The 24,937-nt window shown below is 35.9% G+C and overlaps 1 protein-coding gene and 1 long non-coding RNA gene across 11 annotated transcripts in view; one reads left to right on the forward strand and one right to left on the reverse strand.

Moving 5' to 3' along the window:
* Positions 1-18,238, reverse strand: part of LOC107867788 — a 38,375-nt gene extending 20,137 nt beyond the window's left edge. For 2 of the 9 annotated variants that reach the window (XM_016714199.2, XM_047410336.1), the window contains exons 1-10: positions 18,089-18,238; positions 15,799-16,240; positions 15,688-15,722; positions 15,521-15,596; positions 15,334-15,412; positions 5,325-5,408; positions 5,052-5,224; positions 4,691-4,744; positions 2,946-3,102; positions 690-909 (exon numbers count right to left, since the gene is read on the reverse strand). In XM_016714199.2, coding sequence (XP_016569685.1) covers positions 690-909; positions 2,946-3,102; positions 4,691-4,744; positions 5,052-5,224; positions 5,325-5,408; positions 15,334-15,412; positions 15,521-15,596; positions 15,688-15,722; positions 15,799-16,140 — 1,220 coding nt within the window. In that variant the 5' untranslated portion in view covers positions 16,141-16,240; positions 18,089-18,238. Of the gene's footprint in view, positions 1-689; positions 910-2,945; positions 3,103-4,690; positions 4,745-5,051; positions 5,225-5,324; positions 5,409-15,333; positions 15,413-15,520; positions 15,597-15,687; positions 15,723-15,798; positions 16,255-17,010; positions 17,121-17,546 lie in introns of those variants that run through there. The other 7 variants (XM_047410342.1, XM_047410339.1, XM_047410337.1 and 4 more) reach the window with 6 other exon arrangements.
* On the forward strand, positions 6,372-16,147 carry LOC124897543. Of its 2 annotated transcripts, XR_007054256.1 has the most exons (3): positions 6,372-9,327; positions 9,873-9,998; positions 15,716-16,147. It is a non-coding gene; the product is annotated as an uncharacterized LOC124897543 (long non-coding RNA). The 2 variants fall into 2 exon arrangements; XR_007054255.1 differs by lacking the exon at positions 6,372-9,327 and having other exon boundaries at positions 9,700-9,998.
* Positions 18,239-24,937: the final 6,699 nt, after the last annotated feature.

Genomic DNA, 24,937 nt, shown 5'->3' on the forward strand with positions numbered 1-24,937 from the left:
TACCATTTGAAGAATGGATCTTGGGTCTAACTCAACCCAAAAGCGAGCTCATGAGGTGAGGGTTGTCTAAGTCCATATGAGGAGACCAATTACTCATCCTTTTTCCAATTTGGGACTCTTAACACTCTTAACACAACCATTAACTCTGCTACAGTCCTCCGCATATTAAGTCGACTCTCTCTTCTCTCTTAGTTCGAGGCCCATTCTTTAGCCTGATGAGTTTGATCTCTCTTTACATCAGGTCCACTCTTTAGTAAAAGAGAAAAGACAAAACTAGAAGTCTCCAATCCATGTGTAAACTATAAAACTGAGTTACACGCATAGACGGGTGCTAGGAAACACACTTGTCCATCATTTTTTGAGCAATGTCTCATCCCACTACACCATTCCCTTATGGTTTTGATTGGATACTTGAATTATTTCATCGAACCAAAAACCCTAAACTCCACGAACCTTTCTAATTCAATTGCATGTAGTAGATGTAGGACTGCACATATGGACATTGCAGTACATTAACAAGTAAATAAGGGACAAAAACAAGAAAGCCTAAAAGTTGCACTAAAAGTTCAAGTTCTGTTGGAATCTTACTCGAGCAAAAGTGCCGATATGCAGTAGCATTATACAAAAACAAAGACGAGACAAATAAACACAAAATGTCAAAAGGAGAAATATATGCAATAACAACATACCGAGTGCAATGTTTGCAGTAACCCCATGACTGTACAAGGCCCACACCCCATCCACCACATTCAAGGCATCTCTGGAATGTGGAAGCTTGGCCAACCCAAGTTACATTAGTTGCATTGTTGGCGACTGCTCTATCATGGTGCGGAATGGCAACCTGTTGTGGTGTAGAAGGACGTTCCCATTGTGATACATTAGTCTGTGAGTTATAGTAAAATTTTTGACCTGCAAACAGTTTGTATGATAGAGAACATAGGTTCAATATGATATGAAAATGTGCAGAACTCAAACAACAAATTTGCACTTGGATTGCTTTGATGATTAGATACCGGTAACAATCAAAACTGTGAACAGCTAAGTCTAATGCCTTGGATAAAATCCTCTTTGTTCATTTTTCTAGCAGCAAAGGAACACAATGTACAACTAGTTACACCCTCACAAATTCAAAAGGAGAATGAAAAAGAGGCATGTCAAACCTATGATGCACGGGGATCCCAGTGGTAGTAAATTCATGCCTAGTTGGCAATTACACAATGCACAAACCCCATATGATAAAGGAGAAATGTAACAGGGCCTCTGGATGTAGGGGTTTGAAATCAGCACATTCATTCCAAGCATTACTTCACCTTCCTTTATTATTTATCCTAAAACACAGCTTTTGCCTTTAATATATCAGGGTATAATTACAGCGATGGGGAAAAAATTTTAAAAAGGGAAAAAGAAAAGAAGAATATCAAGAAACCAGACTGTAGGTCACCAAAGGTTGAACCACCTTATCAGATTGTGTTTTTCATTTGCGTCTTGTGCTCACTGTTTAAGGCTTATCACTACTTTAGTCCCTAGAGTTACAACTGAAGCACTTCAGGACCTTTTGGTTTTTACTCACCAAAAAAAGAGAAGGAAAAAAGAAGACTAAACCTAGAAAAACACACCATATCAAGATTATTTATGAGATATATACAGATATAAAAAGTTGTATGTCTCCAACTGAAAGGAATTTCGGTTTCTAACAAGGAGAATAGATTGCTCTTAAAGAGATCTATTTTGCAGTAGCATAGAAGACACAAGTACTAATAGTTTACTTAAACGAGCATTCCATATTAAATCTAACTGTTTCACTCTTAACGACCACTTGTAGCATGAGTAGACAAAGAAGGATCTTTGAAGCTGAAATTATGGAGAATCAACAGAAAATAAAGGCTTATATGTTGTGCTGCTCCGACTCTTAAAAACTACTGGCGTTGTGTGTCGGATCCTCCAAAAGCATTCAATGATCCACCTAGAGGATCTGACACAGGTGCAGTAGCATCTTTGTGAGGGTCCGGACAACACAGTTTATATGCACATATATAAGAGGGTTGTGATTGGTCTCCTTAACGGAAAAAAAAAAAAAAAGAGGACTGTAATTGGTCTAGAATCATTCAGCTATATCTCCAAGTCCTTCCATTCACGTCAAAGAACTTCAAACTTACAAATATTCTCTGTACCAATATGACACTTTTATAGAGTAACTAACAGTTTCATTTGCCGTAACCTATAAACGAATGACCACTTGGATATTGGCTTGGGTCTGGTCGATCAGGAGAAGTTAATGATTGTCACTCCTGGCTTGGGCCCAGAACTATTCTTGTATAGTTCTTCACTTGAGTTGCATAACTGCCAGAAATCAGTGCCTCATTTTTTAGTAGCAATAAATGATTTCTCTCTTCAGATCTTTTGTATTATCAACTTTTTCACAACCATTGGGCATTAGGAACTTCCCAATGTAAACATAAAGGCAATTTAGGAAAATTACCAACCCTAACATTTATTTGTAAACCTGAATCACCCTTTGTCTTTCTTTAATAATATTATTTTTCTATTTTTACATTTGAAAGGTACCCCATTTATCAACGACGAAACATTACCAGTCTTTCCTGTTCTACTTATTTTGAGTATAGTAACGTAGTCTCTCTTTTTTTCTTTTTTCTTCTTGAAAAGGGCATTTTCATTATGTAGTTAGAATGAAATAAGCCTGACAAAAGCCATTATCCAAAAAATGGGGAAGCCAAAATCTTTTGAGAAATAGCGACATCAGGATTCACATTAAAAAGGGATCTGCCTACAAAGAAGAAAATAAATGAATGTTGAAAAAAAAATCTATATGAACTAAATTTATTTCTGTGAGTTAAAAGTTCCTGAGTGTTCTAATCTAATCTTTCTCCATCCACAAATAACATGAAGCAAGTAAACAGCTAGCAAAGCTATGATATATAGCATACCAGTTGTTTCATCAAGAACCTCCTGCCAATATTCAGGAAGTCCCGAACACACCCCTGAAACTTGTGCAGGAGCCTCAATAGGTCTTTCCCACTGACTTTTCCCAGAACTTCCATTATAATAATATAAAGCACCACTTGTAGGGTCCCTGACTTCGCTCTGCATTCTCAAATTAGAGCAAAATATTAACACTATAACATCACTGTATTTAAAAGCAAAAGCACAAAAAAAACAAGAAGATCTATGGTAATTGAAGTGAAGAGCGAGAAGTAAAGTTTTATGGCCACGCGGCACGCGCTATGGATCTTAACCCAAGGCAAATCACTGAGAAGCCTGTGTTTAACAGATCCTTCCTCTTGTTTTTATTCTGTGAGAGATCTATTTTGATAAATCAAGTAAGCTCGTTAAAAAGGAACTTAAAACATTAGGACTCGTTAGAGAGAGTCCAGCTCTCTTGTTATTTTAATATAAATTCCTTCCATTTCTTTTATTCCTTGTCTCTTTAAATAGACTCCTGTTACAAGATATAAAGGAAAACTAGGACTAATATAGAAAATCTATTTAAATAAGAGTTCTCGTACATTTCTATTTTAATGCCCACAAAAATCTGCCAGTTGCATCAGATCTACTTACCCTCTTTGATGTTATTATCTTTATCAATTTGAGAGCCCACCCTTGCATAAACCTTATCCACAAACGAGTCTATAACATTACCACCATCACCACCTCCTCCGGAAAGAGCTTGTCCTCAAGCTCGAAATCTAGATAAGCATTAAGAAAATGCGCAGCATCTGACAAATCAAACCCACGGCAGTGCCTAAAAGTTCCCATGTTCTAGAAATCTTGGATTCGCCTCTGCTTGGTGCGTGAGGGCGTTCAATAACAACAACATACACAGTGTACTCCCACAAAGTGAGGTCTAGGGAGGGTAAAGTGTACGCAACCCATACCACTACCTCAGATGAAGTAAAGAGGTTGTTTCCGATAGACCCCGGACAGATAACAGTATAACAAATAAAAAACATAAAAGCAAACAACGAAAAGGGATATCTCACCGCTAGATAATAAAGGAAACAAGAAACCCACAAGGTCATACTATAAAGTATCTATTCGAAAATCATAGACATCACCAAAACACCACGAACACAAGACTACAAGAAACTACGTATGCAGACAAAGCACTCTTCCCTACTATTACGGACGTACTCCTACCCATTAACCCTCTACCCTAATCCGCATGTCCTCCACACCTTCCTATCAAGGGTCATGTCCTCCGTAAGTTGTAATTGCTCCATGTCATGCCTAATCACCTCCCTCCAATATTTCTTCGGCCTACCTCTGCCCCCCCCCCTCCCCCCAAAAAAAAAACCATCCATAGCCAGCCTCAATGTGAGTTAGTGAGTTAGAGAATGGGGGAAGAATTAGCGTTTTCAAGAAACAAAATTGGAGCTCATATCGGAGCAATTGTGTCGTGAGGGAGATGGGTTAAATACGAGTCGCTTCAAGAGATATACTTTCAGTTATCAGCCTTTCAAGGACCAGACAAGAAATTGAAAGAACTAAAGAGCACAAATGCGCTAATTGCCAAAATATCAACAAGAAAATAAATAAATAAATAAATAAGAGAGATAGTATGCTGAAGATTTAACAGAATCATAAGCTAATATTCCATAATATTATTCAGGTAAAGCAATCAATCAAGACCTTCAAAAGGAAAGCTTAAAAAGCACATTAAGCCATGACTCACCCATCCCACAGGCAGAGTGGCATCTGATGTCTTTGATGATTGTGCCTTTGAGCTCTGAAATGTGCAGATTTATTTCGGAAGAGAGTTGTCAGAAACATTTCATTTTCCAGGAGACCAGAAGTATGAGGAGAATAATTGGATAATGAGTAATGAGTTCTTGAAAACAGAGGTTACTAAGAATAGATAAGAAGTATCTCATAAGAAGTAAGAACCAATGAAAAAAGAAAGAAATTTCGTTTTATTACAAAAGTCAGAAGACAAATGAAGTCTAATTCAAGATTCTAGCAAGCCAAGACCATCTGAAATATGTGAGAATTTAAACAGGGACTAGGAGATAGCATGTAATGCATAACCATCTTACATTGATTGATATGCCATGGTTCTCTATTTTTGAATCATCTTTCAGAATACCTCGGGCCTTCAACTTCTGCTTGAGGTATTCAGGCAACTCTTTACCAACGGAATTATGTTCAGAACCCCCATTAGGATCTGTACCATGATGATTTGTTCTAATACCAGTTATTGTACTTGTCTCTGAACATGAAAAAGCAAAAACAAATAACTCAAAGAATCTAATATAGAATTGAACAAGATGATAAATACATTTGTCGATAGAACAAGAAGCCAGTCTTACTGGAAATCAAGACATCGGTACTTGAGGCACTGTAGTAAGCACCTCCACCTGGCACTCCATATCCATTTCCAATTTCTACATTACCTGGCAAAGAAGAAATTTAACCATTTCTCATCCTGTTGTAATAACATATGTAAAGAAATGGATCTTGGGCCTAATGCAACCCCAAAAGCTAGCTCATGAGGGGAGGATTGCCCAAGTCCATATAGAAAGACCAATTCCCATCCCTTTCCCAATGTGGGACTCCTTAAACTCCCCCCCCACCCCCCAGGTTAAGTGGAGCATGGACAATATAATATGGGGGCCCAATGTCCAACATCGGTGAACAAAGAATTGGGATGGGCCTAGCCCCGATACCATGTAAAGATATGGCATTTAGGCCTAACTCAACCCCAAAAGCTAGCTCATGAAGGGAGGATTGTCCAAGTCCATATAACGAGACGAAGTACCCATTCTTCATCTCCATCACCACCAAAAGCACATCGGAGGTCCTGGAAGAGTAAAGCGAAAGAACCAAAAGGTTGCAGCCAAGAAGGCTTCTAGGGGCGATGGAGATGACGAAGATGAAAAATGAGAAACTATCTAATGTTTGGAGTATTTGGCTATAGTACTGGCCTATCTTATTTTTTGAAATTGTGTTACCTTCCTGTAGTAGTAGAAAGAAATGTAATAAACAGAAGTTTTTAATTTTGGATTTTCCGTTGTTTAAGAGTTATGGCTAAATCTGCCCTTCCAAAAAAAAAAAGAAAACAGAGCTGGTTTTTGAAATTGAGTTAGGCCCAAGATCCATTCTTCACAACATGAAAATTTGAAGCCAGATTAAACTCACTCACTCATGATAGGATACCTGAAGAGGATTATCCATCTAGAATTGTTTAACACCTATACTCAAATTTCATAATACGGTTCTATAACATAATATTTTGTGAAGATGGAAAGAAGCAACCTGCCTCTCATCTACATGAAATTCTTCCTCAATGGGTAATGTTTGAGAAAAAATTCCAGAATGTTTTTTTGATGCCTATAATGAGAACTATTTTGTAATAAAAGTAGTATCTATATACTAAAAACTGTATAAACTATAAAGAACAAAAACAGTAGTTTGAATTTTGTTCTATTACTCATGTACAAGCAGCTCCCATGAAAGAAAAGTGTTTTACAAAGCCATGCCAAAATTGAAAACCCTGTCTATTTTGGTGACACATTACTCTATTCATTACTTGCTTAGATCTAGATTCCAGATTGTTCAGATTTTAGGCCTGCTCTATATTTGTTCAATTTAGGGAAGAGATGGAGTGGCAAAATCTATATCTACCTTCTACCCTACCTCTTTTCAGTCAATTCAACAACAATACAATTTCACCATATATAAACATACCAGGGTCAACTATCAAGTTGTTCAAGTCCCAAATTCTGCCGAACAAGAAATAAGATTTGTTTCATACAACATTTGGTAAATCATAATGTTAACAGCACCAATCTATAAATTCTTTTTATTATTAATCCGTCACTTAAATTCTAATGAGAACCCTAGCTCTGAGTTGCAAAGAACTCAAATAAAACTACTAAAAGCAAATCAACTGATCATCACAACAGACATCACTGACATGATTGAAGAAAAAGTTTGAAAACCCTCCTCCAATGAGTTAGGCTGTTGTAGAATTATATTTTCTCCAAACGACAACCAGAGTTTATTTTAGTCTAGATTAGCTGGCTCGCTGTAAGGTAATAATCCCATGAACTATGTCATCAACATTGTCCATTATGTTAGACGGAATGTAAAGTTTCTGTGTTAATGTTCGTCATATAAACGGTAAACCTGATTAGACCTTTTCTAATAGTCATGTATAATCATAAAAATAACCCTAACAGATCATTAGATTTGCATATAAGAGGCGAAATTAGAAGGTAAAGCAGTTCAATCAACAATTTCAACTTTTAGTGATGTCCTTAATTTAATGATACTACAACTTCAACCCTAATCCTATGATATTTAAGTGTTACTAGATTATTGTCTAAACCATGCCTTCCCGATGAAAATTTTGGGAGGAGTGGGCATGCACTGACCGCCAAAACAGCAAATCAAACTTCATTTTTTTTTATGATACTGTCAAGGCCAACTCTCGCACACCTCGAATATTGCACAGGATACCTACTAGGCTGCTACCTCCACCAGCATAAATATAAGGTAACCTCATCCACCAAAATTTGAACATAAGGGAAGAAATCACCAAGTGCTTTTTTTGCCTCAGCTGGAATTTGAATAAGAAACCTCATTGTTCTCCATTCACTTCATTGACCACTAGGCCACATCCTTGCGTGTTGAACGTGTACACATACAGAAGCTGAAAGACCAAATTTATGCTACAGTCTAGTAGGATTTAGATTTTTTCCCACCAATTTGCAAGAAACTTTCACTGTGATAGGTCACACATTACGATCTAGGATGGGTACCTGTTCCCAATTCGATTATATGTCAATCAAACGGAACCATGTTGTAATACCCTTTATTTAAAGGATGCATAAGTTTTAAAAAAAAAGAAAAAAAGCTGGTGGGCCATATCCCAAAAACTAAGGGCATTACATCTGATGTGTTAAACAAAAGGGGTTTGGGCGAGCAAAAATAAAAAAAATAAAAAACGAGTTTGAGAGCTTACGGGTTCTGCAACCAAAACTCAACAAAGAAAAAAATCAATTTAGAGAGGAAGAGAAATTGAGACGAGGGGCGAAATCAAGGGCAACATACACTCCGAAAAAAGAAATTCATCGGAGTTTTGCTATTGAACTCGAGGTAAGTTTTTTATGTAGCCTAAACATGGGTCTTAATTGGGAAATTGACACCGGATATTGAAAAATTACTTACCAAAGACTAGTAGTTAGGCGATAAGGCGTAGTTCTGATAGGCTGACTATCTGCTCTATAAATTTGCCAATCGATTATGCGCCAGTTACATTACTCATAGCTTGGCAATTATAATTTTTCGGATTTTTAGCCAAACATGAAACCTCAGGGATGGATATTTTGAATCAATTATGAATTATCCTAAATAAGGAAATTAACACAAGATTGATTGATGTGATTATAAATTCGATCGAAGGAGGTCATACGAATTGTTCGAGGTGAACAAATTTGGTACTATGACAAGTGTACTGTGAATAATAATCTTACCAAAATTTGTGTTTCTTAACAGGCATATTTTATAATTGATTTTGATGAAACAGGAGTTGTTGAATGCTTTGAAATTGCACATGAGGCAAGTCTTTTACTTGATATGATACTGAAATGGTCATTTGAGATGTTACTACTGTTATAAGACATGTTTAGCATTACTTGAGATATGATTACTGATGTTATGGAAGTTCTTCATTTACTTGAGAAATAAATATTTTGACATGTGTTTCATTCAAGTTTATTATGCAATATGTTTTGATATGAACTTAAATGCCCTATACTATTTTGAAAATGCTTTCATACGAGTACCTACTATTTACAAAGAAAGTATAAATGGGAGTAAACCTTGATTTGAATTCCATAGCTAACGGCGGATTCATTAGACTTGGTGCACCTTGTATTTATAAATTACTGTTACAGCCTTTGCTAGTGGGAAGGTAAAACTAGCATACAGTTACTGACCTCTCTCAAGTAGAGACCTATTGATATAATTATTTGACTCCTTTAGGAGGGGTCCGTGATTATTCAAGATTACATGATTCATTCTTGGAAACCTCCCAAATATGTATTATTTGATATGATACAATGCTTATTGAGTTTATTACTGGTCAATTAGTTTATCTTGCTTACACGAAACAAATGATACTGCTTATCGTTACTGTTTAATGAAAGGGCATTTATTTCATGATGTTTTATGGCTTGTCCTTATTAAGACGATTGTAGTTAAGTGTTATTACTCATTGAGCTAGCGTCTCACTCGCTATTGTTTTTCAGAGAACGTAGGTGACGGTGAGGATTCGTTAGCTAGAGCATTCAAGTTGGCATATTCCTGGTGAGCCTTGCACTTGCACTTGTTCGCGTGGGCAGCAATTTATTTATTTGTTATGTTCTTTTCCTTGAAAACTCTTAGAGTTGCTCCATAGTCACTTCTTTAGAGTTTGAGTATTCTTTCGTTTTTATGTACTCATGGAGCATTTGACTTCGTCTCATATTCTGGAGGTGAATTTCATATTGTTATTTGTAGCGAATGGGTTGATGATATTGGTGCATGGTTTTGGGTGATATTACTTGTTGTGTGTTGAATTGAGACAAGAAAAAATTTTGATAGGCCCAAAAACAAGGAAAACTCTGCCCGATTTTATGTAGAATACTGACGAGGTTTGCTTGGAGTTCTAACCTTCTTAGGGCCAGTCATGGTCCTATTTTTGGGTCTTGACACATGTCCATCACAACCATCATTTTCATCAAGAGACACCGATTAATAGGTGTCAAACACATGTACACATGATATTCATCCAATGTGAAACAATTTTTCAACTAATGTTTTGATGCTTGTACTGACGCTAATACTTAATATTCAATTAATGGGTTTGATAGGTATTCAACAGAACTAGTTGGTTGAGAGCTAAGGAGCAAGAGATGAAGTTAACTCATCTTTCTAGGTCAAAAGGCCATAATATACCTCAAGGTTGACGAGTAATACAGATAATGTTGAGCTTAAAGGTACCTCTCTTGCCATTATGAGTTCTTCCCCAACAAAATCAACCAAAAGTTAGAACATAATAAGAAATCAAAAGAATGTCGATCGTCCAGATAAAGAAAATAGGCATTAACACATTTATCTTGTTGACTTCCCGTGGTTTCATAGGTCGCGAGTAAACATATGCAATCTATGTTTTTGAGGAAAAAAAAGGACTTTTTCAATGCACTACTAGAAAAATTCAAACGGCATTCCTTCTATCAATAACCATTGGCAACATGTAATTTAGTTGTGTCATGATCTAGGAAAATATTAAAAGTGGAAAAAAAAAGTTTCGAATACATTTATTGCATGTTTTGATTTGTGACATCTGTGAGAATATAAGAGAAAAATATTATTGAATTGTTGTCTACATAATTACATTGACACCCTATTTATAGACATTACAATACAATCCTTTTCGAAGTAGGATTTTATATACTATTCCTCTTTCAACTCATATTCTAACACTCCCCCTCAAGCTGGTGCATACAAATCATATGTACCTAGCTTGTTACAAATGTAATTAATACGAGGACTGGTGAGGGACTTGGTGAAGATATCTGCAAGTTGATCACTTGACTTCATAAATTTTGTAACAATATCTCCCGAGAGTATCTTTTCTCTGACAAAGTGACTATCAATCTCTATGTGCTTGGTCCTCTCATGGAACACTGGATTAGATGCAATATGAACAGCTGCTTGATTATCACATACAAGTTTCATCTTATCGGTTTCTCCAAATTTTAGTTCTCCCAGCATTTGTTTGATCCAAACCAACTCACAGGTTACTGCAGCCATTGTTCGATATTCTGCTTCGACGCTAGATCAAGCAACCACACTTTGTTTCTTACTTTTCCAGGACACCAAATTACCACCTACTAAAACACAATATCCGAATGTAGAACGTCTATCAGAGGGTGATCCTGCCCAATCAGCATCGGTATATCCAATGATACGCTCATGACCTCGATCCTCAAAGAGTAGTCCTTTACCTGGAGATGACTTAATATAGCGCAAAATACAAACAACTGCATCCCAATGACTATAACAGGAGGAAGTCATAAACTGACTTACAACACTCACGGAAAAAGAGATGTCAGGTCTAGTCACTGTGAGATAATTCAACTTTCCAATCAACCACCTATACCTTCCAGGATCACTAAGTGGCTCATCCTATCCTGACAGAAGTTTAGCGTTTGGATCTATAGAAGTGTCAATGGGTCGACATCCCATCATTCCTGTCTCCTCAAGAATGTCTAAAGCATACTTGCGTTGAGAAATAACAATACCTAATCTCAATAACTAAAAAGCATTTCAGTCTGCCGAGGTCTTTAGTCTGGAAATGTTGAAAGAGATGTTGCTTCAAGTTAGTGATACCCTTTTGATCATTGCCGGTGATAACAATATCGTCAACATAAACAACCAGATAAATACAGAAATTTGGTTCAAAATGGCGATAACACTGAATGATCAGCTCCACTACGAATCATGCCAAACTTCTGAATCACGGTGCTAAATTTTTGAACCAGGCTCGGGGGATTGTTTCAAACCATAGAGTGACTTACGCAATCGACATACAAGGCTACCAGACTCCCCTGAGCAACAAAACCAGGTGGTTGCTCCATATAGACTTCTTCCTCAAGATCACCATGCAGAAAAGCATTCTTAATGTCTAACTGATAAAGAGGCCAATGAAGAACGCCAGCCATACAGAGAAAAAGACGGACAGATGATATTTTAGCCACGGGAGAGAAAGTGTAACTATAATCAAGCCCAAATATCTGTGCATACCCTTTGGCAACAAGGCGAGCCTTCAGCCGATCAACCTGACCATCTGGACCAACTTTGACTGTATAAATCCAACGGCAACCAACCGTAGATTTACCTGCAGGAAGGGAAACAAACTCCCAAGTACCACTCATATGTAAAGCAGACATTTCATCAGTCATAGTCTGTTTCCATCTCGAATGGGAAAGTGCTTCACCTGTAGACTTAGGAATGGAAATAGAGGACAAAGATGATACAAAAGCATAATCATAATAGGGCGATGACTAACTCAAGAAAGTATAATGTGGGTTAGCATTACGAGTGGATTTTATACCTTTTTGAAATGCAATTGATTGAATAGGAGGAGGCAGGTCCGCAGCAGGGGAAGCGTCAGGCGCATGACTTGAATCACCTAAGACTAATGCTGGACGCGGGCGGCGGTGATAAGTCAAAAGTAGTGGCACTGTAGCTGGAGATGGAGAAGTAACCGTAGATTCTTCAAAGATTGGTGTGGGTAAGACTGGAGGTATGGGTAAAACCTCAGAGATATCAAGATAAGCAGAAGATTTATAGTAAGGTTGAGATTCAAAGAATGTGACATCGGTGGACATAAGGTAGCGGCCCAAATCAGGTGAATGGCATCAATATCCTTTTTGAACTCGAGAGTAACCAAGGAAGACACATTTGAGAGAATGAGAGGCTAATTTATCTTTTTCTGGGGCTAAGTTATGAACAAAACACAACAACAACAACAACAACAACAACAAACCCAGTGTATTCCCACTTAGTGGGGTCTGGGAGGGGTAAGATGTACGCAGTCCATACCTCTACCTCTGATGAAGTAGAAAGGCTGTTTCCGAAAGACCCCCGGCTCAAGTCACGAGATATCACACAAACACATAGTACAGCACAGAAGCAGATGACATAACATAGATACGGCACCCATAAGGAATATAAAACAGAGTAAAGCAGGAATGCAGGAATATACAGCGGAGGAAAGCACACATATTCGTAATAAACATGGAACACGGAACACGGAACAAGGAAAAACACCATGAACAAAAAATTTATATCTTCATTACCATTGCAGCCAGTATGATGTGGATGAATAATCATCGTGTGTATCGACACTTGGTAATCTGGTTTTCTTGAGGCATAAACCAATCTTCTAATTTAAGGACAGTTAAAGTACACTGTAACCTCAAAACATAAATGACAACATAATTTTGATGACTTATCAGGAAAGAAGGAAAAAACATAAGCCTGTCCAAGAAAATGTGCAACTCAGTACCATCTGCTGGAAGTACCTAATCATACACTGGAATGAAGTAATAAACATTAGGGGAATAATGCATTCTTTTCTTCACCAAGCCATCCAACATGTGAATCCAACATGTGAACAAAACACATGCTCCCAAAAACACGAGGTGGGAAAAATAGAGATGTGACTGAGGAAATAGTATGAACTGAGGAACCTGATTCTGGATCGAAGATGATGGCATTCTGTTAATGAGATAACAAGATGCGAGGACTACATCGCCCCAAAAACGCAGCGGAACATGGGATTCAATGAGAAAAGTGTGAGCAGTTTCAATGAGATGCCTATTTTTCCTTCCTGCTATACCGTTCTACTGAGGGGTGTATGGGCATGATGTCTGGTGAATGATTCCTTGATCAGTCAAGAACTCCTAAAACTGGGAGGACAAGTATTCTAAGGCATTATCACTACGAAAAGCACGAATAGAAACACCAAATTGGTTTTGTATTTCAGCACAAAAACTTTTGAATATAGAAAATAACTCGGAACGATTTTTCATCAAGCAAACCCAAGTACATCTCGAGAAATCATCAATGAAAGTAACAAAGTAACGAAATCCTAAGGGTGAATTGACTCTACTAGGACCCCAAATATCAGAATGAACTAATGAGAAAATAGACTTTGAACGACTCTCAATACTACGTGAAAATGTAGCACGGGTGTGTTTCCCAAGTTGACACGACTCACAATCTAATGTGGATAAACTAGACAAACTAGGCAGCAACTTTTGTAGCTTGGATAGACTCGGATGTCCCAAACGTTTGTGAATAAGGTCGGGAGGGTCTGTAATGGAGCATGCTATGAAGGAATTTGAAGAGGAAGATGGTAAAGGCCTTGTGATTCATGTCCTATGCCAATCGTCTGTCCCGTTTTGCGGTCCTGCATTAGAAAAGAATCATAAAAAAAAGTTATACTACAATGAAGGCACGTGTCAAACGACTAACAGATGCAAGATAAAAAGGACAACCAGGGATATAAAGAACAGAGTCTAGAGTGACAGAAGATAGGGGTTTGGCTTGTCCAACTCCTTTTGGCTCTGTTCGGATTCCATTGGCTAAAGTAATAGCAGGAAGAGATTGTGAATAAACAATATCAGACAAAAGTGATTTGTCACCAGAAATATGATCAGAAGCACCTGAGCCCACAACCCATGATCCAAAGGTAGGAGATCGTGCAGTTGAGGCTATTGGTAGAGATATATGCTTATTTGCTCGATACTGAAGATACTCATTATATTCCTTGTCAGATAAATACACCCATTGATCACCTGTGGTGTTAGACTGAGCAACATGGGCATTTTTAGTTTGGCGACCATGCAAAGAATAGCATATTCCACGAGTATGTCCAAGCCTATTACGATAACTACACTTAGGTCGAGAATAACACACGCCACGAGTATGTCCAAGCCTTTTACAATAACTATACCTAGGACGAGATCTTCCAAATCGACCTACCCCTCGTCGATTCTTCATGGACTGTGACGTTTGATTTTCTGATCTTCTCATTAAGGACTCAAATTTAATCATAGGACTTGAACTTCCAATTTCAATATTTTTGGAGCCAAAAATATCATGCCTAAAAGACATCTTGGGAATTTGACTTGAAAATCCCAAGAACCAGATTTGAATTTCTGAAAAATCCCCGAAAAAAAAACTGATGTCGCCGGAATTAGGGTTCAGGCAGTCGAAATCTTCAAATATTGCCGGAATCGAAAAAAAAAGTAATTGGTCGGAGCGGAATGGATCGGCGGACCCAACAAAAAAAACAACTCAGAAAATCGACCGGAAATAGGCTCACGCGCCGGCGCGTGACCAGATCTCGCCGGAATTTCAAAACTCCGACAGGCGCGTGTAGGTACATGGATGATATTTTTTCGGCTGTTTTGGTCGGATTTTTGTCGCCTTATCTTCTCGATCCGCTTGGTGTGTTGTATTTTTCACACAACCCACAAAATAAAAAAGGACACAAATCAGTCACCGGAATTGAAGCACGGTAACTGAGTTTTCTTTTCTAAAATTTCTCACCAACGCTCTGATACCATGTGAGAATATAAGAGAAAAATATTATTGAATTGTTGTCTACATAATTACATTGACACCCTATTTATAGACACTACAATACAATCCTTTCAAAATTAGGATTTTGTATACTATTCTTATTTCTACTTATATTCTAACAACATCATTACAAGAATATCAAGTGTTCCATACAAATTGCAGTAAGTTACCAACCTTGCTCAGGCTGTGTTGACTTTCCACGCTTTAAGGCCATTTGTATACGATGCTCTGCCGTCATTTGGAGTAAATGCTCCTATAAATTGCGGTTAGCAGACAGATTTAGTAAGGCCAACTAGAAAATGTGCTACCATGAGAGACATCACAAGAAAGGTAACAAAGAGTCCAACGAGACTCAAAACACCTTTATAGCATTTGGGTCATGACGACCAGAGAAAATATCTGAATTATCCTTAGGTCCACTTGCATCCCTTGCTTCTCTGGATTTGAAAGGTGAAATTGTCGTAAAAACATTCCTCTTGTATAGTTTCAGCTTGATAAAGCTAAAAATAAAATCCAAATAAAACAGACCTCTGACTTTGTATTACTTTTTGTGCAGAAAGTTCCTGTGCAGTCAAACAAATAATTTAGATCAATAAGTGAAGAAATAAATAAAGCACCTATCGAAAGGGTACAACAGACCTGTTCATGCAAAACAGCATTCTGAGCAGCACTCTCAAGATCATTAATACTTTGTGGCTGCAACTTCAATCCATTAACAGATTCCAAAATGGATGGTGAAGTATTAAATATAGCCTCAGAAGACCCGTGTTCAGAGGTACGAAAAGATTCAGAGCAAGGTTGATCAGAAGCGACCACAGGGAAAAGCGTTCCATCGCTGTTGCCAGCACGGTAATGAGAATTAGCAGTTTTCTGAAAGGACTGGGGCAAATGTCCAGCAGGATTCAAAGTTGGCACAAGTGGTGAAGAATGTGTTGTAGAAAGAACCCCAGGTGGAAGAGGCTGTTCAGTATGGTCATCCATAAGTCAAGTATCAAACGTAAGCATCCAATATGTTCAAGTTTCAGAACTTTGAAGCGTCAAATATTAATGTGATACAAGAGCTGACCAAGAATCAGTCCACCTGCATACAGAAGTCTTCGAAGGATGAGTTCAATAGACAAATATTATAGCTGTACAAGCTTACTGGTTAGATAAGGACCCATAGTAAGTCATAACTCATAGCCAAAGTCTTCAATAAACAGAAAAATTAAGAAAATATATAAACTGAGGTGTGGTTTTAGCATTCGGAGAACGAAAACAATTTAGGATTCCATTTTTCAGAAGGATGGAGAATATTCTCAGAATGCCGTTCTGTAACCCATTTTTCTGTCTTTCCCCCAAGTGGGAGAATTTTCCTGTTCACAATTCTACATATTACTAGAAGACATGGAGTCAACTGCTCATTGTATAGAGTCATCCTAAAACTCTGCAAGCAGCAAACGAAATTGAATCACTGTTCTCCCATAGATTTACCATTCGAACTTAAGCAACTGTGTCATTTATATAAAGATAGAATAGATCATTTCTACTCATACGACCAGCAGAAAAGATTTGATCCACAACAAGAGTAAACAGTTGGGGATGAATAAAGAATGTGATAAAATCCGCAAACATGTTCCTTCCTAAATGCAAATATCATTATGCTTGCCGTCTACCTTTTAATTGAAAAAAAAACTTTCATGCCAAATACTTCCATTGTCTTTAACTGAATCTAACAATTCGAAACTAGGTGGACCATTCTAATGACGTATTCCTGTACGTTGAAAACTATATAAATTCGAAAGATAATACAAAATTAGAGTTGCCAACAGGCTCAGTACTGGATCCTAAGAAAAATGTTACTACATCAACCTTCCATCCTCTTTCCTCTGCTCGAATTTCTACCTCTTCGACACTCGATCCCTCCTCCTTTCTACTTCTCAAAATCATTCAAACAACCTTCCTTAGCAAGACAGCTCATCATGTCCTAGATTCATTCATTTACAGCGGTCATTACTCATTAAAATGCCAAATGTAGAATCTTTAAATGACTAGGAACCAATTCAGAAAAAACTAATTTGTATCGGATGATTAGCTAGTATGCACAGTTCACAAAAGACAAGGATAATCTGCAAAACATTTGATTCACAAAAATAAATACAAGGGAGGAGCAAAAATGAGAAGATGCCTACTATTTCGTTCCGTATGTGACCTATTGCCAACTTAAAAGAAGTGTCCACTTTACATCCATATGTATAGAAATTGAAAAGCACTCTTTATTTACTTATAAAAAAAAAAAAAAAAGCAAAAAAACAAAGGCATTTTCTATTTGACTCATACGTCACTTCCTTAAATCCTTCAGTTCCTCTTCTCCCCCGAACTAGACAGAGTAATGAACGACTACGCACCTCCTCATCAGCCCCTAAATTAGAATATTGAACCTAGTTTGCAGCATAGAAAATGGGTTCCTTCACTTCACTCATACATGATCAAATGGCTACTACTGCACGTCAGTTCAGTAGAGACATAGGGAACACTACCAAACCATGGAATAAACCTTTCGTCTAACACCTACATGAATCCCATCAAAGCAGCCAATCCATAGAGACTTTACGTGACAGAGGAATTTCATCGAACAGCTAACGTGCATATTGATCACACCAACAACAAGCCATTTGCAAAGAATAGCATCATCCAGGAATGCGTTAGGTAGTGTTTTGAGGCACCTAGTGATTACCAAATCATGACCCATGTCCAAATATAAATTTTTGGCATAGTTGTCATTTGTCAAGAAGGTCCTAGAGTAGTGAACCACTCCGTTCGCCAAAATATGCTAACTGGATGAACATAAGACAATATTGAGGAAATCTCACCCGCTAGAATTAGCGGAGGTGCAAGCAAGCTGGTCCGAACACAACGGTTATCAAAAATTAAAAAGTAGAAATCTCACCTCAAAGGACCAGGAGCTTGCTGATTGCTGGGGTCGCTGTGTTGGAGTTGAGATGACGAGAAAGAAGCCAGAAAATTTGGCTGATACAAAAGTTTTCAATTGGAAAATTACTTTTCTTTATTTAGAAAAAAAAAAATTGGGCGTCAAAATTCTATATACAACGTAAATTGTATTTGAAAATTTGGGAAATAACTAAAATCTTATTTTAACTTTTTCATTTAATTTTATAAAAAAAATCCTAAATTTTTTATTTTCAAAGAATAAACCATTTCAATTATATTTCATGTTCAAATTATATTGTGTATCTTTTCTAAAAATATACATTTTAATTCTAAACATTAACAACAAAAACTATGATCAAACACAACTATAATTTCAACTCCAACTTTAAACATTTAAAACAAAGTGAATTTCTTTTTACAAGGGGTTTTTCATAGCCAAACGCCTACTTATTTTCTCATTTTAAATAAAAATAATAATTTAATGAAGGATTGGACCTAATAACATATCAAAAAATGTGTTTACAAATAAGCTTAAAACATAAAATCCTAATTAGGGGTGTATATTGGCCGGTTCAATTCGATTTTGTGTATTATGGGTTGAGTTTATTGACTTTCGATTTGTAAATATGCTAAACCCATAATCAAATCAATAAGATATTCGGCATCAGTTTTTGAATAATCAGTTTTTGGTTCTTAATAGTTTGATTTTCAATTTAACCGATAAAAAAAAAATTCTCTAAGTTTTTTTCTTTCTCTTATTTTTTTTCTACACTATCTTCATACATAAGTCTACGCAAATTACAACAGCTAAAATAACAACCACACAACCAAGGGGGGAAATGGCCCTATAAGCCTTGAGAACTGAACAAAACTTTCAACTATGCCAAAAATTACCTTCTGAACTTAATGGAACCAATGAAATCTGAGAAATGACCTTTCTAACATTGAATATCGACTTTGGTCAACTCTAATAAGTTTCTAACTTTCAAAACTCAAAAAATCTTTCAAAACTCATCCAAGTGTTTCGGGACCCAAAATAATAGTATAACTCACTCAAAAATCACCTTTCAAACCTGATGAAGTTGTTGGAATTCTATTTCAAACTCCTCTTCAACGAATACTGACTTTAATCAACCACATCAACTTTTCAGTCTTTCAAAATGAAAACTCGCATATAACTCAGCCAACCACCTTGGAATTCATGTTGTCCATCTCTACAGACCACAGATACCATAAGGTAACTATAAAAAAGGATAAAATGATCAAAATGTGTAAAAATAAAAAGCAACTATGAGGATTGTTGCATCAAATTATATCAATTCTATTTAACTCAACTTCCTCTTTGAAAAGAAAAAATAGTAGTTATCAATGTGAAGAAAGTAAAAAATCGGATATCATATTCTAATTTTTCAGGTTTTTGAATTTATGAATCTAATAACTAAAAGAGAAGAAAGAAATGAAAAAAGAGAAAGTAAAAAAGCATTGCATTTTGAATTTCTGACCTTTGGTGTGCTCCGACCGTTTTACCCCTCCTCAGAGTTGCTTTATGGTACTTATGATTTTGAAAAGTGGGTGGCATAATTTTCGACATTGTAGGTTGAGTATAATGAGATTTTTTCTGAAAGGCTTTGAAGTTAGAATGATTGAATTTGATCAACGTTCAAAGATTTAGAGATAGTATGATAATTTTGTCAGTTCTATGAGCTTCAGAATGCCATTTTTAGATTAGTAGGACCTTTTGGTTTGGCTACCGAGGTGTTCGGATGAATTTCAAGGAGTTAACTGCAAAGTTGAAAAATTAAGACATATTTGATTTTGGTATACGTCTATTGATAACGACCTCCATTTCAAAATTCGATGATTCTATTGAGTTTGAAATGTCGATTTTACTTTAATGGCATAGTTTATTTGTGTTTGTAGGTTTCTAGATGAATTCTGAAGGTCTATTCCGGACTTTTTAGAGTTGGTGCATTTCAGGTATCAATTTTTTTTTAAGTTGGTTTAATTGGTTATCTTGTCTTAAAAATGGTTAAGTATTATATAATGGCTCGAGTAAAATAATTCTTCCACCAGGAGGTTAGTTGGGTGCCACTCATGGCCATTTAGATCGTAACAAAAAATATATATCTAGTCTTTCTGTCGATCATATCACGTGTAACCAAGTTCGGCAATTGTGACCGAAATAGCGTTTATACATTAGTTACAGAGAACGTGAAGTTACTATGATTGAAGCCCTGAGGACGTGGAGTAAAACTAATAATCTTTAACAAATATTCTATCAATTCATTACAGTCCTTTATGACTCATACCAAGTATCGCATTCATGAGTAACTCATCAACACCTACACGTCCGACAAGTTGATCATCGCCTCACTCGTCTTAAAATGAAATGTATGAGTATTAAGTTTTCATTTCTCAAATAGTGTAGTCATCAAACTATGATCAACAATAGGCCAATGATCAACAATAGGCCAATGTGATCTATAAATTTTATACAATTAGGCTAGTTTAATCACTTTTATGACTCATGGATGAATGGAATGATACGTTATGAGGCCATAAAATTTTTCATCGAACTTCACTATGATAAACCTTACTCAGTCAACTTGAATTTTTTGTACTTATACCACTCTTACTGTATAGTTTGATGCAAATCCTGGTACTAGTAGTCCTCATTGATTCTGATTGTTTGAGATTGTTCTTGATTCGCACATATGGTAAGATCCTATGTCAAGAGCATTAGCTAGCTTCATTTGTGTTTTATTTTTCATGTTTTTGATATCTTAGATAGTTTGATGTATTAAACATTGTATTTTCTTTAGTAAGCTGTTGTACTGATAAAGCTAGGTCTTTGCCTCTTAGGTATATTTTGTTACTTCTATACTTATTATATCTACTTATAAAAGTTTGACTTGAGACTTTCTTTCAATATCTTTATATTTTCGCTTAATGATTCGACTATTCATGTGGATCAAAGGATTGTCTTATTGACCAATTGAATAGGATATGTGTCACGATCCAAATGATTGTGAGCGGCACCCACACTAACTCTCCAGTAGGAGAACCATCTGACCCCAACTTAATCTAAACACTTAGCCATTTTTAAGCAATAATAAAATTTTCTTAACTAGTAAAATAATAAATCCAAATAAAACAACTGAAAAAATACAAAGTACGGAAAATAATTATCTATTACTATATCTCAATGACGTAAAAGTCATTGTACAAGAATATTTTGACAAATATTGAAGTCTAAGATTAATATCCCAAAAATATATAAAACAAGACTATCATTTTCCAAAAGAATGGACATGATCTAATGAGATGATCCAAAGGCTGCCTGAAGGTAAATACTCATCCTTGGATCAAAAGTTGTTGGTCATACACTATATCTGAGGTCTCCTTTCTGTGGAACACCATTTTCACTCAACAAAAGAAGAGCATAGGTAATATCAATACAAACGTTATGTACTGATAAGCATTATTGACTGGCTTAACTCAAACCCACACTTAAATATAAATCAAATATGAATAACATTAGCAATCATCACATAACAAGTAATTTCAATCGACAGTTACCAATCCACAGATAATCACTTAGTGAACCAAAAACCTCAACAAAACCACCACATGAGTTCAACAACAAACGAGGGGTCTATGACTCTTGTAAATACCACAAATTAAACACAGCAAATAATTTACCACCTAGCCTTCTCAAGAGTCATGAGAGTAAACTTATGTCACATTGATTTTAATGCAACACATTACAAAATGCAAATACACAATCTAATGAGCTTGAGTATATAACTATATATCACAACCATCACAACCTCTTCTTAATGTGTATACACATACTAATGGGACTTGTATGCCCAATAATTATGACCTATAGGGGATTATTTTCGTCATGTATACAGATATGGTATTCGATCCTTCGAATATCAATATACAAGTAACATGTATCGGCATAGTATCCGACCCTTTGAATATCACAATATATGAATATAAAAAGTAATTGTGAGCCAAAATATAATACAGTGCATCAAATATGCAAGTACACACTTTATATAGACATTTAGTCAAACTTAGATTCATCAATTCATATATACAACTAATATCCACCAACTCATAAAATCACAAGTATATCCAAACGTCAATTCATAAACATTCAAATAACAAATAGGGATGGAACCCAAATTAAGTCTAAAACTATAATATAAATCATAACATACATCAAACATAAGCCCGAACGCACTAATCCATTAAAGTCTTAACCTTTATGCAATTTTGAATCGTTCACGGTCTAAAAATAACAAACAAGGAGTGATTAATATTTTACTCACCATCTCTAGGCATTTAGAAATCAAAACCCATTGATTTTACCCTAGTTCATAGCATAAAACACCAATTCAAATTTTTTCACCCATTAATTAAACTTCCTATAATTCACATTAACAAAAAAGGGTTTCTAATTCACATTAACAAGAAAAGGTTCTATGTTAGGAAGTAAAGTCTAACAACGTAGAACCATTTACAATTGATTTTAAGACTACCCATAAAAAATTCTAATCAACTCTTTATTTTTAGGGCTTAACCCATGAATTTCTTCCTAATACTTGATTCTAGTGATTCTATGGATTAAATGAAATTATCACCTCACTCAAGATTTAGGATGAAAATTTAGATTTTTGAGAGAAAATAATATAAAAACGTAGAACCAGGTGTTAAAAATTGCCTGATGACTACTACAACGATGTGTTGTCCACTACGATGGTCCTGTTGTAGCGGTTAAAGGACCGCTACGTAAATCCATTGTGTTTACTTACCGAGTGCTATTGTCATGACCCAACCAGTCATGATTGGCATTCGCCCTAATCTATGGCATGAGAACTATACTACTATCACTTTTACTAAGTCAGGTGTTATTCTCACTTCCGTAATAATATCAGCTCATGCTTTTATCAAGTTAAAAGAAAATGAGTCATTCAATAACATTTTAGTCAATAATACTTTCGCCTATAAAAACGGATAGAGTGCGAAAATCTCTATTTATTACAATTTTCAAGACTTGAAGTCACCGTACAAGAACATCTAAAGAAAACAACTAAGTCTAAAATAAATAGAAATGTCCAACATAATAAAAAAGAAAACTGCCTTAGTTTTAAATCAAAGGATATAACATCATAGAAAGTTTGAAGGCCGCCCAAACATAGTGTTCACTCTCTAAATCACGTCTGGACACTGGCTAGAGTGAAGGACGTGTGTCTTCTGCTGGAAGATGTAATGCACTCAATGAAAAAAGAGTACAGGTAGCCTCAACACATCAACAAGTATTGGTAAGCATCATAGATCAACTGACTTGGGGCTTTGGGCCACAGGTGACAAAAGAGTTTTAAAATGAGGTGTAGGTGACACAAATCTTAATTATTAGTTGGAGGTGACAATTACTTTATTATGGATTAAGAAAGTTGAAAAAGTTTGATAATAACCCATAAGTTATTAAATTTACACTTTGATCCCAATGTTTACCTAAAATAACAGGAAACAGAGGGGAAAACGTCTTTCTCTCTCTTCTTATCCATTGTTGTTTTCTCTCTCTTAGCAATTTTTATTGTTCATTATTTTTGCTACTTTATTCATCATTTTCTGCTTCATTATCATCATTTTCTACTTCATTATCATCTTCATCTTATTTTTGTTGATCATTTGTTGGTGGTGGTGGTGGTGGGACAGTGCCACTGCTGCTATATGTCCAATTTCTTAAGTCAAATTTTATTTACTACATCACTTTTCACTTTGGCATTACTTCATAGGTGACTTTGATAAGTAAAATTATGATTTTTATTCGTATTTGTCATCTGGGTACACTTCTGTTTTTCCAATAATGGATAGAACCCCGATCATGAATCCAACATAAGTGCCCACAATTTAAACAAATCAATCATCTGGTGCATCAGATGAGTAATCTGTTGCATTAGAAGATTTATTTATTGCATCAGACTGTTTATCTGTTGCATCAGAAGATTTATCTGTTGCATCAGACGTATTATTTATTGCATCAGAATGTTTATCTGTTGCACCAGACTAATTATCTATTGCAATGAATGATTAATCTATTTGGAACAACACAAATCATCCCCTGCCACAAACCCAATAGATAACCAATATATTTCAACTTTTGCTATCGCTACTAGATTCAAAATTATTCCTTACGTCCAATTACCCGTCCCAAATTTCCTAATTCGATTTCTCATTTTACTTGTCTTTTTCATTAAACAAGAAAAGATTTTTAAAAAATCCATGTTTTACCCTTTGCATTAATCACTCTTTCTTCAAATTAAAATGGAAACATCATTTAATAGGGGGACTATACGCCGACCGACGTTAAAAGCTTTCTTCTCTTATGAAATTTTGATTGAATTTCAAACAATGGTTATTTCAAACACATCTACTGTTCCACCAACTGATCAATGGGTTATGATAAACTAGACATATTATTAATGATTTTTCTTAATCAAAGTACCATCTCGATTTGGGACGGATAATTTGAGACGGAGGGAGTACGAATTAAAACGTCAGAGCCAAGCAACAAACTAGTCATCTATTGAAACAGACTATTTATCTGTTGCATCAGACTTCTTATCTATTGCAACATGAGTAATTTATTTTGAACAACACATCAGCCCATGCCACAAACCCAACAGATAAATCTTGCTATTGCTACTGGATTTTAAATTATTATTTTTTACGTCGAATTGTCGACATGTTTGTTGAGAACATAATAGACAGAATGAAAATTAAATATGGATTAAAATATCAAAGATCAAACATAATTTTTTTATTAAAC

This window comes from Capsicum annuum, chromosome 4 (assembly GCF_002878395.1).
Source record: "Capsicum annuum cultivar UCD-10X-F1 chromosome 4, UCD10Xv1.1, whole genome shotgun sequence".
In the NCBI taxonomy this organism is placed as follows: Eukaryota; Viridiplantae; Streptophyta; class Magnoliopsida; order Solanales; family Solanaceae; genus Capsicum; species Capsicum annuum.